A 19,089-nucleotide genomic window follows, 5' to 3' on the forward strand; every position below is an offset into this window, starting at 1 on the left:
CTAATGTAAATGATGGTGGACATGCTTAAAGACATCTTCAGTCATAGACTGTGGTGAGCTTAAGATATAGCTCATATGTGGAAGGAAGAATGGTGTAGTGGTTAGGGTTCTTGCCTAGGTACTGGGAGACTCAGGGTTCAATTCCCAGCTTCTTAGGCAAGTCAGTCTCTCTATACTTCAGTACCCCCCCGCCGCCCATCTGCAGAATGGGGATGATAACCCTGCCCTGCCTCATAGGGGTCCTGCCCTGCCTCATAGGGGTGTGTGAGGACAAATACAGTAAAAGCCTTGAGATGAGTGTCTGTATGTGAGATACACAGAGAACCCGTTCCTTGGTGCTCTCCCAGCTGCTTATTGCACAGACCTGCTGTCTCACCTCTTAGGGCAGGGGCCATCTGGGATATGTCTGAACAGCACCTAGTGCAAAGGGGCCTTGGTTACCTTGATATCAATAAGAACAATAGATGGACTGCACCTTGGGGTGAGGACAGAGGAAGGCTTGTGTGTCCCACTGTCCCTGGAAGCTATGCCAGCTGGAACTTTCACTCCTGGTAGGATCACCCGAGCTGGACGGGTCAAAGGGTAGAGACCAGATGAAGGGCAGCCCACTGGCCCCCCAGTTTGGGTTCTGAGTGACAGTCCAACAACCTAGCCTGGTAAAACAGTTTATGTTACAGAAACGTGACAAGGCAGCCGTTCCTGTGAACAGCAGGAGAGACAGGGATGGCAGAGCCTTGTTTGTGCCATAAGCAGGGAAGGAAGCAAAGGAGGAGTCTAAAGTGTTGTGTTCTGGTGGGCTAGAGTTTGGGTGCATAATGAGCGTATGATGGGGGAGGAGAGTACACAGGGAGCATTGCCCAGCTCTCTGCTCCTGCACATAACCCTCCTCCTTGCATTCTCTGACTGCAAGCATCAGGAGAACCTGCTGCTACCAAGAGCTGCCCCCAGGGCAGGGAGATTCATAGATTCATAGATACTAAGGTCAGAAGGGACCATTCTGATCATCTAGTCCGACCTCCTGCACAGCACAGGCCACAGAATCTCACCCACCCACTCCTATGAAAAACCTCACCCATGTCTGAGCTATTGAAGTCCTTAAATCATGGTTCAAAGACTTCAAGGAACAGAGAAGCCTCCCTCAAGTCAACCATGCCCCATGCTACAGAGGAAGGCGAAAAACCTCCAGGGCCTCTCCAATCTGCCCTGGAGGAAAATTCCTTCCCGACCCCAAATATGGCAATCAGCTAAACCCTGAGCATATGGGCAAGATTCACCAGCCAGATACTACAGAAAATTCTTTCCTGGGTAACTCAGATCCCACCCATCTAATATCCCATCTCAGGGGATTTGGCCTATTTACCCTGAATATTTAAAGATCAATTACTTACCAAAATCCCATTATCCCATCATACCATCTCCTCCATAAACTTATCAAGTAGAATCTTAAAACCAGATAGATCTTTTGCCCCCACTGCTTCCCTTGGAAGGCTATTCCAAAACTTCACTCCTCTGATGGTTAAAAACCTTTGTCTGATTTCAAGTTGAAGGGGCAGCCATGCTGCACCCTGCTAAAAGCCATCACAGCCCTTGCTTTGCTGTGTGGAGCTATTCTGCGAGGCCTCCGAATACAGGCTGCAGCTTACAAGCTGCACTGGACCCCACGGTGCTGCTTGACTGGAATGGGTCTCTTTACTTCCAGACCTGCTCCGTCCACACACTAAAGTCACTCTAATAAGCACCTTCCAGCTGAGGAGATCAAAGCACTTCACAAACATTGATCCTGTGATGCAGGGGAGCATGACCGTCTTTCTTCTGCAGAAAGAGTAAATGGGGCAGGGGTAGGGGAAGTGACTTGCCCAGCGTCACACAGAGAGTCAGTGATAGAACCCAGGAGTCCTGACTCCCAGTCCTGTGCCCTACCCACTTGAAAATGCGTCCTCCCATCAGACCCGGTTGGGGTCTGAAAGTCAAGAAGCTGCATGGTCTCACACTCAAGCACGGATTCTGGAGACAATAGTCCATCCACAGTGAAACTTGCCGCCAGTGGAGTCCAACAGCATAAATGAGGACAGAATTGGGCCTTGCAGTCGGGACTTAGTTAATAATTCTGTGGTTCCACAAGAGGCTTAGACTTCAGGCCCCTCTCCCATAGCTGTGTGGGTTCTGCAGGGCTAGCCGGAGTAGAATAAGAGTAATAGAAACGTATTTTACTCAGCCAATCAGCTCACAGGACTTCACACTTGATGCTCCCCAATTTAAAATAAATACGATATCTATCCAGGTACATGATTCTCTTCCCTGTGGTGTCAACATTTTCCAAAGCGGCTTCTGAAAAATGATCTGTTTTAAATTTTATATCTATACGAAATTTTGGATCGCTTGATTTTTGGAGAGCTCTGTTTTAGCCACCCCTAACCCCACCATCAATGCACTTGGAATGAGAGGCCCCATTTGCAAATCAGGCTGTAAGAGGGGCATTATTGTATTTTTTATCTGATGGTTTATGAAAGCAATAACAGGCTCTAGGTGCCATCACAGATCCTTGCACTGCTTTCCGAGTAGTGGTTAAAGCCACAAGGCCTCATGGTTACCTGAGCCAAGTTGGCATCTGGTCCAAGATCTCCTCTTGTGATTTTATTGCCAGTCTCATGATAGTTAATGTTGTCCAAGCCCCAGCTCCAGAAGTCACATGATGAGAATCTCAGCTCTCATTTAAAAAAAGAAGTATGTTTCTAGCCTTTGTGGTTACGGATATAAGCTTGAAAACGTGACTCCTAAAGGTTCAAAACCCAAAAGGCAAAGAAAATGTACCCAAAATTTATTGTTTCCTTCAAGCCCCCCTCCCCTCCATGATTCGTATGCCTATCTCATGACTTTGGGAGGTATAACTCATGATTTTGGATGCTTGGGGAATACTGCATTTAAGCACCAACATAAGGATTGGGTTTCCCAAAAGGATCTTGCCAACATATCTATACCACACACATTGGTCACCATTTTAAAAAACAACTGGGGGGTTTTGAGTTCCCAACTGGAGACACCTTAAAGCAGTGGTTCTCAACCAGGGGTACATGTACTCCTGGGGGTACGCAGAAGTCTTCCAGGGGGTACATCAACTCATCTAGATATGTGCCTAGTTTTACAACAGGTTACAGAAACAGCGCTAACCAAGTCAGTAAAAACTAAAATTGCATACAGACAATGACTTGTTTATACAGTTCTATATACTATACACTGAAATGTAAGTACAATATTTATATTCCAATTGATTTATTTTATAATTAAATGGTAAAAATGAGAAAGTCAGCAATTTTTCAGCACTAGTGTGCTGTGACACTTGTATTTTTATGTCTGATTTTGGAAGCAAGTAGTTTTTAAGTGAGTTGCAACTTGGGGATAAGCAAGACAAATCAGACTCCTGAAAGGGGGACAGTCGTCTGGAAAGGTTGAGGGCCATTGCCTTAAAGGGACCTGCTGCAATGTGGGTGAGTTCTCAGCATTTCTTGAAAATCTCCAGCGTTCTCCCGCTGGGCTCTCCCAAAATTGAAGCAACCAGAACCTCTAGTTTCTTTTGAAAATCATGCCCATTGATTCAAACAGACAGACTCCAAACACAAACAGTGCCGCTTATCTCCTTACCCTGCGCGTCTCCTCCCGAAGTCAACACAGCAATGGCTTTCCCAGTCCCCATACTGTGTGTGTGCTCATGTTTTTCTGGTAGCTGCGACATTTTCTTAGCTGGAATATAAAAATAATATATAGATTGATGAAGGAGAGCCCCTTCCCAGGTGCCTCCTGCCTGCCCGATTCCCACACAGTCTCTGGGACCAGGACAGTTTCTTGCAATTGCAGCTATCTCCTTTCAAAGCACCACCCCTCAATAAACGACAAGCCAAAATGTCATACTGTAAATTATACTCTGTGCAGTGTCAGCCGCACCTAAATCTGGATGCGCACAACGAGCTGTCACGGTGTGTGACTGAGGGACCAACAGATACAGACTTTGGCAGAGCAGCTGGGAATTGCTGCTTTGGGGCCTTTTCAACAGGTTTTTGGGGTTTTGTTTGTTTGTTTAGTTGTTCTGATTGTACACACCACCGACCTACAGACACATCCCTGGAAAGTAACAAAACCACATGGTAGGAGCTGAAATTTAGGTTTTGCAAAATCCCAAAGTACAATCAGAAGGGAAAAGCTAATTCTGTGCCTCTGAGGGTTTTTTCTCAGATGTCCCTAGTGACTAAGCAGCACGCACCAGCTGGTCAGCTAGCAGAAGTATCAGATCAAAGTGACCTGATCTCCAAATATGCTGCTGAGTCCAAAGTCCGAAAGTTCAATAGTTTTTGCAAATACAAAGATCCTGGACCTGATTCTCAGCTATGGTAAGGACATTTTTTACTGCTTTGGCAGTGTACAGGGCCTTACACTCTGCCACTGACATGCTGGGTGAACATGGGCAAGTAATTTCACTGCCCAGTGCTTCAGTTTCCCCATCTGTAAAACAAGGAGAATGATATGGACCCCCTTTATAAAGCTCCAATATGGATGAAAAACACCATAAGACTTAGGTATTATTAATTATCAGGTGAGTATAAATTACATTTATATTAATTTTAATTCCCCTTCACATCACCAGGGTGGTGTAAAGCGACTTTAGGGTAACTAAGAGTTAGGCTCAGAGGCACATTTAAAGAAACATTCTCTAGTGGCTTAAGTCCCAAATGGAGGTTTTGGTTAAAAAAAAAAAAGAAAAGAAACTAATATTAATAGATTTTTTTCATATTTTTCCAGTAAAAACATTTTAGAACATTTCCCTGCAGCATCTGGACCCAAAATCATTTTAGCATGCTTTGGATCTCCATTGATCTACCGATGGAAAACCCTAGATAAGAGCTAGGTGCTATTATGATTATTGTTCCAGGGCACCAGAACCAGCCCATGTAGCTGCCCAGAAACAGAAGAGAAACTGACTTGCCTATTTTCATCCTGGGGTGAGTTTTAAAGAAAAGAAATCCAACATCATAAATGGTGGCAATTATTCTTTGTGTTACAGGAGCAGAGAGAGGCTCTGAACAAAAACCAGGGTCACATTGTGCTTAGCGCTGTACAAATACCTAGGAAGAGACAATCCCTGCCCTGAATAATAATAAGGCACAAAGAGGGGAAGTCACTTGTCCAAGGTCACCTGGGAGGTCAGTAGCAGAGCTGGGAATAGAACCTAGAAGCCAAACAGATGTCACAATATTGTTGTACAACCAACCTAAGAAGTGGCAGTCAGGAGGCGTTGGACTGTTTTATCCACTCCCTGGTGTCCTCTTGTAGGAGTGTCATGAACCATGTATATTATTTCCTTTCTTAGGTGAGTTGGAACCACCCACACAGGAAAAGAACCTCTGTGTACATGAGGATTCCGTCCACTACCTGTAAATGCCGTCTATATCTCCTGTGTAAGGGGTTTAATGTTAACGATCATTCTCCTTCTGCTTTGGAAAGTTCCTGGATTACCCTCACTATGTCCTTGTCCAATTTTTGCATTTCTTTTTAAGTCAAGTATGTCAGTATTTACAACCTTAGTTGAGGCAACTAGGCACATGGGACCAAGAGTAATGATGGACTCTTGGTCCTTTCCTCTCCAGAATTCTCTTGATCAGGCACCCTCTTGGGCCAATTTATCAGCCTTTCCATTCTCAGTAGTATAGTGTTCTAATTTCCAGTGGGCCTTTATCTTTTCTAGCAAGCTAGCCCCATGGGCTACACACTAGCCACTAGGTGCAACCATAATACATATAATAGTGTTGCTCCTTTGTTTAGCCCATATTTAGGTTTGTTTCCCTTAGGAGGAGAAAGTGATGATATGAGTATTCTTTGATGCAATCCTGTTTATGTACAAATTATGCATGCATAGCCTTTGAACACAACAGACAAAAACAGCAGGCAGTTTCTTTGCTCACAACACCCAAGCCTGCCTCCCCCACCAGTCCTGTGCCCCAAGGAGATCTGCCCCTCTGCTTCCTCATGAGTCATGACTACTTCACCTGCTGTCTTGCAACTTTCTGCCTTACTCACACACAGTTGCAACCAATCAATCCCCTATCCCCAGTGTATGCAATCAATTCCAGGGAAACCCCTCAGCCCACATGGCTTAGATTAGAACTTCTTAGCTTTGCCATTCTGGCACAGTGCTTTGGGCGGTAGCCTCCTTTTGTTTCAGCTATCACTACACAAAGAGGTATTTAATTGCTCCTTCCAGTTGGCCCAAATGAAGGGTCATTATTACACCCATCAGCTTTAACCTGGTCTGGGATTGTCCGTATAGATCAAAGACCCACTTGATGGCAGCCATGAATACCTTCCAGCAAAACAAACAACAATAGGGATTGGAAAAATAACTGCAAGAAAATAATATTCAGTACCTGAATGTTTTGGGTACAGTTCTATATAATTTTAGCACAATTACCATGGTCATTGGAACCTCTGACATTTCCTTTACACTTTGCAAGAATATACAGTTTGGGGAGGGATGGGTGGGGCACTTGTATTTGATATACTGTAGCCCTAGCAATAAAGCTACAAAAGCAATGATGTTATTGCAAGAGAGGATGCGAAGGCAGATTAGTGGCTAATGCAGAGCCACCCAGTCAACCATAAAGTGAATTAGCTTAGAGCAGCAATAACTCACACAGAATCCTAGAAACCATAAGCATCTACTGGGAAGAAAATCTTAGCAAAGATCCCGTAGTGAAGTATATCTCCACAATTGTTCCAACAAGGGATGCAAGTTACACCTCATCAGAATGGACTGTGGGTCCAACCCCCAAATCCACTGGACTCCACAGGATCCACAGAAGACAAGGGCTATAAACCCAAAAGCCCTCATGTCTCTGGGTTCCTGTTGCCTCCCATCCTATTCCCTAGAAGCATGGCTCCACTGACTTCCTCTAGCTATAGCTCCCTTTGGGACCTCCCTTAAATGGTGAGGGGAATTCCTTACTGTGGAAACCTGGCCGGGGGGGATATTCCCCCTTTCCTTGGGAATCTCCATAGGGGCCAGTGTGGTGGCAACAATTCATAGATTCATAGATTCATAGATACTAAGGTCAGAAGGGACCATTCTGATCATCTAGTCCGACCTCCTGCACAGCGCAGGCCACAGAATCTCACCCACCCACTCCTATGAAAAACCTCACCCATGTCTGAGCTATTGAAGTCCTTAAATCATGGTTCAAAGACTTCAAGGAACAGAGAAGCCTCCCTCAAGTCAACCATGCCCCATGCTACAGAGGAAGGCGAAAAACCTCCAGGGCCTCTCCAATCTGCCCTGGAGGAAAATTCCTTCCCAACCCCAAATATGGCGATCAGCTAAACCCTGAGCATATGGGCAAGATTCACCAGCCAGATACCCAGGAAAGAATTTTCTATAGTAACTCAGATCCCATCCATCTAATATCCCATCTCAGGGGATTTGGCCTATTTACCCTGAATATTTAAAGATCAATTACTTACCAAAATCCCATTATCCCATCATACCATCTCCTCCATAAACTTATCGAGTAGAATCTTAAAACCAGATAGATCTTTTGCCCCCACTGCTTCCCTTGGAAGGCTATTCCAAAACTGCACTCCTCTGATGGTTAAAAACCTTCGTCTGATTTCAAGTCTAAACTTCCTGGTGGCCAGTTTATACCCATTTGTTCTTATGTCCACATTGGTGCTGAGCTTAAATAATTCCTCTCCCTCTCCTATATTTATCCCTCTGATATATTTATAGAGAGCAATCATATCTCCCCTCAACCTTCTTTTAGTTAGGCTAAACAAGCCAAGCTCCTTAAGTCTCCTTTCATAAGACAAGTTTTCCATTCCTCGGATCATCCTAGTAGCCCTTCTCTGTACCTGCTCCAGTTTGAATTCATCCTTTTTAAACATCGGAGACCAGAACTGCACACAGTATTCTAGGTGAGGTCTCACCAGTGCCTTGTATAACGGTACTAAAACCTCCTTATCCCTACTGGAAATGCCTCTCCTGATGCATCCCAAAACCGCATTAGCTTTTTTCACAGCCATATCACATTGGCAGCTCATAGTCATCCTATGATTAACCAATACTCCAAGGTCCTTCTCCTCTTCCGTTACTTCTAATTGATGCGTCCCCAACTTATAGCTAAAATTCTTGTTATTAATCCCTAAATGCATAACCTTACACTTCTCACTATTAAATTTCATCCTATTACTATTACTCCAGTTTACAAGGTAATCCAGATCCTCCTGTATAATATCCCGATCCTTCTCCGAATTGGCAATACCTCCCAGCTTTGTATCATCTGCAAACTTTATTAGCACACTCCCACTTTTTGTGCCAAGGTCAGTAATAAAAAGATTAAATAAGATTGGTCCCAAAACCGATCCCTGAGGAACTCCACTGGTAACCTCCCTCCAACCTGACAGTTCGCCTTTCAGTAGGACCCATTGCAGTCTCCCCTTTAACCAATTCCTTATCCACCTTTTGATGTTCATATTGATCCCCATCTTCTCCAATTTAACTAATAATTCCCCATGTGGCACGGTATCAAATGCCTTACTGAAATCTAGGTAAATTAGATCCACTGCATTTCCTTTATCTAAAAAATCTGTTACCTTTTCAAAAAAGGAGATTAGGTTGGTTTGGCACGATCTACCTTTTGTAAAACCATGTTGTATTTTGTCCCATTTACCATTGACTTCAATGTCCTTAACTAATTTCTCCTTCAAAATTTTTTCCAGGACCTTGCATACTACAGATGTCAAACTAACTGGCCTGTAGTTACCCGGATCACTTTTTTTCCCTTTCTTAAAAATAGGAACTATATTAGCAATTCTCCAATCATTCGGTACTATTCCTGAGTTTACAGATTCATTAAAAATTCTTGCTAATGGGCTTGCAATTTCAGGTGCCAATTCCTTTAATATTCTTGGATGAAGATTATCTGGGCCCCCCGATTTAGTCCCATTAAGCTGTTTCAGTTTCGCTTCTACCTCTGATATGGTAATATCTACCTCTATATCCTCCTTCCCATTTGTCATGCTACCATTATCCCCAAGATCCTCTTTAGCCTTATTAAAGACTGAGGCAATTGACAGCCCTGTCCCCCGGTGTCAGATCTGAGCTGCCCCCACCCTCAATGCAGATCCTGACCCTATGGAGGGTTCTACATGGACTCTCAAAAATGGGATTGGGGTGGGGTGTGTACGTCAGTGCCACAGACATGGTCTAGGGCAGCAGTTCTCAACCAGGGGTCCAGGGCCTCCTGGGGGGCTGCAAGCAGGTTTCAGGGGGTCCACCAAACAGAGGCAGTGTTAGACTCACTGGAGCCCAAACCCTGCGGTGCAGAGCTGAAGGCTGGGCTCTTGAGCTCTGCCACCTGGGGCTGAAGTTGAAGCTGGAACAACTTGGCTTTGCGGGGCCCGCTATGGCATGGGGTCCCGGGCAATTGCCCTGCTTTCTACTCCCTAACGCTGGCCCTGGCTTTTATATGCAAAAAACCAGTTGTGGTGGCACAGGTGGGCAATGGAGTTTTTATAGTATATTGGGGGACTCGGAAAGAAAAAGGTTGAGAACCCCTGGTCTAGGGCTTACCTAATTCTCTATCCTGCCAAATCTCCATATTCAGTGGGTATTTGGGCCAGTTACCAAGGAGAACTCTCACGTCAAGCCCCCTAACTAGCATGGGGCTAGATTCTCTCAGGCCAATGTGGAGGCCTCCCCAACAGCCCCCAGTCCAGTCCCGGCTATAGGGCCTGCTCTCCTCCATAGGCTGCTAGCACAGAACACGGTCATTGTGATGTCACTGGAAAGCCCAGGCAACCGTTTCTTTGTTCACAGGTTATGTCATCTCCATGGCCTGGGGGTCCACCCCCTCCCAGTGAGGACTGGTGGGATGCTCTCTCTGCTGCATCAGGAGGCAGTTAACCAGAGAGAGGATTTTTTTTTAGCTACCTCTCAACTTTGTCCCATAGTCTCCCAATTTCCATAGCCGCGTGGTCTGCGCCAGCTCCCCTGAGATCCCTCTGCTCCAGCACTAGGGTGACCAGATGTCCCGATTTTATAGGGACAGTCCTGATATTCGGGGCTTTATTCTTACATGGGCACCTATTACCCCCCACCCCCGTCCCAACTTTCACACTTTCTATCTGGTCACCCTATGCAGCACACTTGGCTGATTCACCTGGCACCGTACTCCTTCCGGTCCCAGCGTGGCAAGTGGCGCAGATGGAGTCCAATTCTGGCTGCCATGCTACATTAAGTCATTAGGAACTGCAGGTTCTTAGTTTCAGAGTAGCAGCTGTGTTAGTCTGTATTCGCAAAAAGAAAAGGAGTACTTGTGGCACCTTAGAGACTAACAAATTTATTAGAGCATAAGCTTTCGTGAGCTACGTAGCTCACAAAAGCTTATGCTCTAATAAATTTGTTAGTCTCTAATGTGCCACAAGTACTCAGGTTCTTAGTGTCTCTGAAAAGCAGGCCTCTAGGGCCAAGATCCTGATGGGCATTTAGGTATTGATTTTAATGGAAGTAAGGAGCCTGCATACCTTTGAGGATCTGGGCCCAGGTATTTCAGGTTGGTCCCTGAAAAACTGAGGAAAACTAATCAGTGACCACTTAAAAAATATTGGCTAAAGCTTCTAGCTCCCTACAGTTGTGAAGGTTTCAGAGTAGCAGCCGTGTTAGTCTGTATTCGCAAAAAGAAAAGGAGTACTTGTGGCACCTTAGAGACTAACAAATTTATTAGAGCATAAGCTTTCGTGAGCTACAGCTCACTTCATCGGATGCATTCGATGAAGTGAGCTGTAGCTCACGAAAGCTTATGCTCTAATAAATTTGTTAGTCTCTAAGGTGCCACAAGTACTCCTTTTCTTTTTACAGTTGTGAAGGAAACCTTCCAAAGGTGAGCCAGCTGTTGCAGCAACTCAAATGTTTTAAGGAGCACTTTCCCTGCTCCTCCAGCATTACAGTACGCTACAGTCTTCAGCTACCTTATGGCAGTGTTTATTTCCCATTCCGAGCCTAAGAAATCCTTAGAAAGCATGTCTGGGGTAACTCATGCAGGGCCACTGCCCACAACCTCCTTTCCTGCTGTCTCTACAGGGATAAGGAAACAAGCCAGCAAAGGGTTAAGTGGATGGCGCTCAGATGCAGCTGGGACTCATTAAGCTACAGGGCCCAGCTGCCATGTATTAAAGGAAGATGGAGGGCTAGATTTTGGCTACCCTGAGAAGAGGGAAAAGCTGTTGTAGTTGTCAGTATTGTCTGGGACAGTTTTCCACGGACTCTGGGGAGGCAGAGGGAGATAGTGTGGGGGAGCTAGGGGAGGGGGCAGAAAGGGGGGTTGCTGGGCTGGAGGGAGCCAGGTGTGTCACTGGGCAGCTGGGAGTGGGTGGGAGCAGGGGTTGCTCTGATGGGAGGGGAATCTGTTGGCCTGGGAAGGTGGGGTGGGAGAGGAGGAGGAGTTGGGAAACGGGGGAGTCAGTGGGTGAGTGCGGGAAGCAGGAAGGGGTGTGAGTAGACTGAGGGGACAGTGAGTCATTCTGTAGCAGCAGCCCCTCCCCTCCATAGAAACAATTAGTGTAGGCCTTAGAATATGTCATGAGTGTATCCTTAGGGCTGCTAGGTGTTGTAAGGGGAGCTATGGAGTGGCATAGCTTTAGCTGCTAGCACTGTTCCTGGCAGGTATGGAAGCATCCCCATCCCCATCCCCTCCTGCTACATGGGCTGGGGCAGCAGTTTCCAAGAGTGGGTGTTTTAAACCCCAGGACTGTCCTGGTCAAAACAGCAGAGTTGGGGAGAAGAGATAAGAACTGGGGGGAGCCCCAACCTGTGAGATGCACGATCACACACTGTTGTTCCTGCAGAATCTGTCTCACAAGGCACACACTGAACAAGGCGTGTGTGTGTGTGTGCAGTGAATGATTCCTGCCTCATTCTAACCCTTATTTGTCTGTGGTTAACCACTGTGCAGATCCGCTGAGGGCTATTTATAGACTTGCTCTGAATTGACACCCATTGTCACTGAGCATAATCTGGTGTCTGGGATGGATGGTCTATGACGAACGTCGGTGGGAGAACTTGTTCAGCAGAGATTATAAAAATAACTTATTGCAAATAAAAATAAAAAAAATAGTGTATTTACACAAAATTTAAATGTATTTTAAAATAAGTAATTTCACTTGATGCACACAGAAAACATTTGATTTTTTGGTAGACAGGCACCATGTGTCCTGCTTGTGGCCTTTTCTCTTTACTCCTGATCTACTAAGTGATTTAAAAATACATGTTGCATCCTTCCCACATTCACTGCTGCTATTACATGAATTCTAGCTGAAGCTCCTCATGAAATCAGAGCCCTGCAGTGCGAGGTGCTGGACATACACTTTGTAAGAGACGGTTTCTGCCCCAAAGAGTGTGCTATTTCCCTATTTTACAGATGGGGAAACTGAGGCACAGAGCACGAGCCTGTGATTCAGGAAGATAGCTAAGCATGTGCATCATTTCCATGACTTCAGTGGGACTACTCACATGCTTAAGTAGGTGGCTGAATCAAGGTCTGTGTGACTTACCTGAGATCAGATGGGGTGCATGTGGCAAACCAGGTCTCCCAAATCACAATTCATAGAGTTTAAAGCCAGAAGGGACTACTGTGATCATCTAGTCTGACCTCCTGCATATCACGGACCACAGGACTTCCCTCGATTAATTCCTATTCCAACTAGTGCATATTTTTAGGAAAAAAAAATCCAATCTTAATTTAAAAATTTCCAGTTGAGGAGAGTCCACCACAGCCCTTGGTAAGTTGTTTCAGTGATCAATTGTCTTCACTGTTAAAAAAATGGAGCCTTACTTCTAGTCTGAATTTGTCTAGTGCTTTAACCACAAGACTCCTTGTCTCTCGTATCCATCTTGGCCAATGAATGGGGCAGGAGTGCAGCAATAACACAATGAAAGCCTGTGTTGTGATGGAGACAGGATTTGCCTGAGACTAGTTGGACAATTATGAATAAACGCCCCTGTTAACAAACCAACCAAAATAATGATCAGTTGGCTAACAGTTAATAAACAGAGGAAAGTTAAATTAATTGGCTAACATACATGAACTGCAAATTGAGGGCTTAGCTTTAATCATCACAAACATTCCCCTTGTCAACTGTCTTGGTTGTCTCCCAAGGAAGAGAAGAGTAGTTAGCTGAGGGAGCTCTGCAGCTTGTCAGACCCGCTGGTTTGCATTTATAACCCTTCTTTATTAAGTCGATGCCATCAGCCAGATTTTCTCTGAGCTCCCTTCATGCTCCAAGCTGAAGCACTGGGGCTGGTTGAAAGTTTTCCATTTAAACTGTTCTTTGATGGAAAATTGGGGCTTTAATTAAAAAAATTTCATGAAAAGTGTTGGCTTTCTGCAGGGAATTTTGATATTTAATGAAAAACCTCAACACCTGAAATCCAAAGAGGTTTCACATTTGGGCTGAAATATTTCAGGTCTTCCACCATTGCCCACTGGAAGAATGCCAAAATGATTAGTCTTAGAAGCAGCCGTGTTAGTCTGCATTCGCAAAAAGAAAAGGAGTACTTGTGGCACCTTAGAGACTAACAAATTTATTTGAGCATAAGCTTTCGTGAGCTACAGCTCACTAGAAGCCTGACAGAAACTCCTTGAGCAGAGTGGCCTAGAACTCACCAGCATCCGCATGGTGGCGTGATTCCTGGGATTCACATACTAAGTAGTTGTGCTAGACAGCTTTCATTCCTGGGAAGGGGCCACCTCCTGTACCTAGTTCAGATGAAAAAACCCAGCCTTGCACCCAATTTGCCATGCCTGGGCTCATAACTGAGTACCCAGTGGGAGAGAGTGTGCTAACACAGGACCAGCTGAGTCATCCAGTCAGATTTCAAGGGATGTACACAAGACCAGACCCCTCTTTATTATCACTATGATCTGATGGCACTTATTTGTAAAGCATTTATCACTGCTGGTCTGGTGGCATGATGGGTCCTCGTATCTAGGAAGGGAAAGGCCAAAGGAGCAGCAAACTCATTGACTGGTTATTGATTTGTCAAGCACCAAGTACATCGTCAGTGCTCAAGCTCAATAAATAATAATTAATAATAGGTATTTCCCACACCTGTACCTTTCCATTTGCTGAAATCCCCAAACCCTTCACCTGATATTCCCATTACCACATCTCTCCCTGCTCATCCACTAAAGTGCCACTGTCTCCTACCCTCTGCTGTAATTCCCACTCCTCCATCCAACTTCAACAAACCTCGCTATCAGAGGGGTAGCCTTTTTAATCTGTATCCACAAAAACAATGAGGAGTCCGGTGGCACCTTAAAGACTAACATATTTATTTGGGCCTAAGCTTTCAGGGGTAAAAAAAAGCCACTTCTCCAGATGCATGGAGTGAAAATTACAGATGCAGGCATAAATATACTGACACATGAACAGAAGGGTAAGGCAAATATATTGCCTGCATCTATAATTTTCACTCGATCCATCTGAAGAAGTGGGGTTTTTACCCATGAAAGCTTATGCCCAAATAAATCTGTTAAACCTCACTATGTTTCAATTAAAATCTTTTGATGAATCATTTCCCCCACCCTCATTATTTCAGGTTCTCAGCACCAACATGCCCACCGGTTCCAACCATCCCCCCCACATACACCCTGACCCACTCCATCCAAATCCTCTTCATATCCCCAGCCTCTCCCCATCCCAGATGTATTCAACCCCGTACCGTGTGCATGCTCAGTTTCCATTCACTTGTTAAAGAAGGGCTAGGTTGCCATGTCCTTGCTCACTTTGGATAGCTTCCTATCCCATCAGCAGCCCCATTATAATCAACCAGATGATACCTGGGGAATAAAGCACTACCAGGTGCAAGCAAGGGTGTTACAATCTGATCCTAAGTGTTTCAGCAAAAAATTACTCATCAGTCTGCAAATATCAAACTCCACTAACCTGGTGGCTCTTTTTTTTTCTGGGAGAACGGGAAGAAGGTGAAGAAAAAGAAAACTGCAAAAGCAAGTGACACAGAAATGAAAAGTTTGGACCCAACTACAGAGAGGTCCAATGGAGACCACATAACCGGAAAGTGCATGCTTTCTTCCCTTGTATTTATAGACATTATATCAGCCTGCTGGAGCAGCTGCCTCTCCCATGCCTCCCTCTTACTGGCTAATATAAAGGGCATGGCCTTACATTGAAAAGGTTTGAATCACATTGCCTTGCAAACTAATTTTAAAAAACAGGGCCTGATTCCCACTTACACTAAGACCTCTTTATATCATTCTGGCAGTGCAAAAGTGCCTTGAAGTGGGCATAAATGTCCCCCCCGGCCCCTGCACTGAGAGCACCCTTCACTCAGAGGGCCACTGTAGCTGATTCAGAACAGGGATAAGGGCTCTACAACAGCTCTACCATTAGCCCACAGCACAGGAAGGAGATAAGGGGTGTAGCCAGAGTGCACTGCACTGGCCCATAGGAAGCAGAGTATAAGTCAGGACAGCCCCACGGTTGCTCTGACTTACACCCAGGAGTCAGGCCAGGCACAGCCACAGAATACAGGGAATGCCAAAGTGGCTTCAATCTACCTTAAACTCCCTCCACCCACACACCGTTCCTGCCCGAAGTGCAGAAAAATAACTCAACACCAGGTCTATAAAATTTACTTTATTTCAGTTATAAATGGTTAATTTCAACTGCTCAGCATATTAAAGTTACAAACAGAATGGCCTCTTGGATTCTCACCGCAGAAAGCACCATCATGATTTGAACAAACAGCAGGACCATATTCTGCATGAACTACCACAAAGGCTACTGTGGAGTTGGAGTTTTCCATTCATTCCATGAAAAGAATCCCCGAGCTAATGCTATTACTTCTAGTTGAGGTAAGGATTTCTGAAAACGTGAAGGCAAATAATTAACCAGACTGATTCCTGGGCATGGTTAAGCAACCAGAAATCACAGGGAGGTGGGGACAGCAGCCCAATACAATGATTATTATCTAACTGAAGTGCTTTGTAGTGAATGGCAATATCCAAGGGTCCAGCACCATTAGCGAGGCTGAGAAGTTCAAGAGGAATGCTGTAATCTTGCATGTACACAAGCAATGGACGACCAGTCCTTTCATGGCCAAGAAGTAACACAAATCTTTTACTTATTCCTGTGAGGTAGGTTTTAAATATAAGAAGACAAACGGTGGATGGCGGCTGGGACTTATAGTGTCACCCATCAAAGACAGAATACAACCTCAAACACAAAAACATTTTGAATGCCAAGTCAGGGTTGAGAGCATGCTCCTTCAAATAAAAATTACTTCTATTCAGTGAGCAACACAATGCAATTCACACAACACATGGCAAGACAAACAGGCCCACAGGATGATGGGAAAGGTTATAGGGAATAGGGAAAGACTAGTTCAAAAATACCCAAGGGAAAAACAGTAGCTCCCAAGATGTATATATGGCCTGATGCCAAAGACTAAGTATGTATCAATGCCTGGAGACAATATTGCAGCTTCAAAAAGAGAAAGCAGGTCCAGAACCTCTCTTGTTCTACTCCCCAATGTGACGGCTTTGTATTATTATTGCTTATTATTTGTAATATGGTAGACCCAAGAGGCCTTCCATAGGGATACATAGATAGTGGCTGGGGTCCCATTGTGCTAGGCATTGTATGAAAATATAGTAACAGACAGTTCCTGCCTCAGAGAGCTTGCAATTGAAATAAATAAGACAGACAAAAGATGGGAAGAGAAAGAGAGGCACAGAGATAAGTGACATGCCCTAGGTCACACAGCAGGTCAGTGGCAGAGCTGGGAATAAAACCAGATATCCCATGTAGAGTGGGGTGACAATTTTCAGATGAAGAGTTTATTTGCTAAAAAACGCAGTTTTGGTCAACCCAAAACTATATGCGAATTTGCGCTGGTTGGTTTAGGTTGTTAGTCTTATAAAGCCAAAGAAAGTGACAATGACACTTTAGTCTGATGATTAAGGCATTCACCTGGAAGTAGGAGATGTGGATTTAAATCCCTCTTCTGAATCAGATAGGCAGAAGATTTGAATCCACATCTCCTACCTCCCAGGTGAGTGCCTTAATCACCAAGCTAAACAGTTGTTTGTTCTTTCTGGCCCAATGACAAATTATCTCTTTATACGAAGTGGAAGACCTTCAACAGGAGAGCTTGAGAAGATGACTAGGCTATAGCCTGGTGGTTGGGCTGCTCACCTACATAGAGGGAGATTTGAGTTCAAGTCCCACTGCAAGAGTAGGGATTCAACCCTGGCTTTTCCATATACCAGGCAAGTACCCTTATCACTGGGATAAAGCTAAACATACAGTTTTCTGCAGCTGACTGAATTTTTTCAGTTTGTTTTGATTTAAAAGTTTGCTGGCCAAACCAAGTCCCAATCTGGCATCCTATACGTACCAGGCCATGCTGCCTCAGCAAGCTTCATAGAAGGGGCCAGGTACACTGCAAGTTTCCCTCATTTTCACAGACCCCTCCAGCTGAAATATATTTTAAGGAAGTTTCAGCAGAAGTGGGTTTCTGAAAAGCAGCGGGGCTGGCCCACTCCCAACTGGAGAGAGCAGGATAATTTATTAAAGCATGTTGAAAAATAAATTTGTGGTGAAAAATTTAATTTTTCAACCAAATAAAATGATTTTTTATTCTTTTATTCTTTTTTTGGGTGTGGGGGAGTCAAATATGTCAAAACTGAACTGTTTTCGCATCACATTTTGATTTTGAAGAAAGCTGAAAAATCTCAACCAGCTGTGTGACTTGTCGAGCATCCAAATGATAAGTCCTTTGCAGACAAATATGAAGACAAAAAGATAAAGTCCCTCTTCCAAAGTACACACCCAGATAAAGGCTTGTCTACACTCAAATGTATACTGGTATAAGATAAGCTTTAAACCAACACAAGTTATTCTGGTCTCATCTCATTCTTCTAGGAATGAGTGCCTTCTTTTGTTTTAAAGAAAAAGAGGACTTGTGGCACCTTAGAGACTAACAAATTTATTAGAGCATAAGCTTTTGTGAGCTACAGCTGCAAATACAGACTAACACAGCTGCTACTCTGAAACCTTTTGGTTTAGTTTATGTCACTGAGGAAGGGGCTGATGATAAATGGGAAAAAAAAAAGCCCCATGCTTATACCAAACTAAAAGTATCCACGTGGAGGCTATCCTGGTAGAACTGGTTTCAGAGTAGCAGCCCTGTTAGTCTGTATCCGCAAAAAGAACAGGAGGACTTGTGGCACCTTAGAGACTAACACATATATTGGAGCATCAGCTTTTGTGAGCTACAGCTCACTTCATCCGATCACGAAAGCTGATGCTCAAATAAACGTGTTAGTCTCTAAAGGTGCCACAAGTCCTCCTTTCCTTTTTGCTGGTAGAACTGGTCAATCTTGCCTGGGATCGCTAGCTAGCTGGACAGCACAATGTGATGCTCTGTGTATTTTCCACTGCAGGCATCCGCTGAAGTGAGCTGTAGCTCAGGAAAGCTGATGCTCAAATACATGCGTTAGTGTCTAAGGTGCCACAAGGGCTCCTGTTGTGTTTTCTGTGCATGTCGGTGCTCATGGCCTCCCTCGCCCGGGCTGGGACGCACCGGCAGGCCCGGCACCGAACACGGCCGCCTGCTGCTCGCTCCGTTCAGTCCGGAGTTTGCTCTTTCCTGCCACCCTCTCTCTTGGGGGCGATTTTTAAGGCGAGTTTGGAGGTTCCCTCCCCTCCCCCAACTTCTTAACGTAGCTGCATCCGCCCCCCAGGTGCCCCCGGCTTGCGCTCCGCCATGGGGCTGCGGCTGCGGCTTTCTCCCCCTCCCCCTGGGTGAGTGACCCCTCTGCCCTCCCCCCGCGACCAACCTACTCGGAGCCCCCCCCCCGCCCCTCCTCTCCTCGGCTCGGCTCCCCGGCGTGGGGGTGGGACACCGACCGACCTACGCTCCTCTCCCTTCCCCCCTCGCTCCGCCCCTGCTCCCCGGGGGGGGGGACAGACCGACCCCCCCACCCACGCTCCTCTCCCTTCCCCCCTCGCCTCGCCCCGCCCCGCCCC

The 19,089-nt window shown here is 45.3% G+C and overlaps 1 protein-coding gene and 1 long non-coding RNA gene across 5 annotated transcripts in view; both read right to left on the reverse strand.

Moving 5' to 3' along the window:
• The window catches only part of PFKM (phosphofructokinase, muscle), a 52,618-nt gene extending 37,466 nt beyond the window's left edge, over positions 1-15,152 (reverse strand). The window contains exons 1-2 of one of the 4 annotated variants that reach the window (XM_043506645.1): positions 14,983-15,152; positions 3,640-3,738 (exon numbers count right to left, since the gene is read on the reverse strand). In XM_043506645.1, coding sequence (XP_043362580.1) covers positions 3,640-3,738; positions 14,983-15,148 — 265 coding nt within the window. In that variant the 5' untranslated portion in view covers positions 15,149-15,152. Of the gene's footprint in view, positions 1-3,639; positions 3,739-4,102; positions 4,175-10,563; positions 10,664-11,007; positions 11,123-14,982 lie in introns of those variants that run through there. The other 3 variants (XM_043506646.1, XM_043506647.1, XM_043506648.1) reach the window with 3 other exon arrangements.
• A 527-nt stretch (positions 15,153-15,679) lies between these two features.
• Positions 15,680-18,845, reverse strand: LOC122458320. The gene is made up of 2 exons (XR_006278316.1): positions 18,115-18,845; positions 15,680-17,995 (listed from the first exon to the last, which is right to left on the reverse strand). It is a non-coding gene; the product is annotated as an uncharacterized LOC122458320 (long non-coding RNA).
• Between the last annotated feature and the right edge of the window lie 244 nt (positions 18,846-19,089).

The sequence above is a fragment of the Dermochelys coriacea genome, chromosome 20, assembly GCF_009764565.3.
Source record: "Dermochelys coriacea isolate rDerCor1 chromosome 20, rDerCor1.pri.v4, whole genome shotgun sequence".
Classification (NCBI taxonomy): Eukaryota; Metazoa; Chordata; order Testudines; family Dermochelyidae; genus Dermochelys; species Dermochelys coriacea.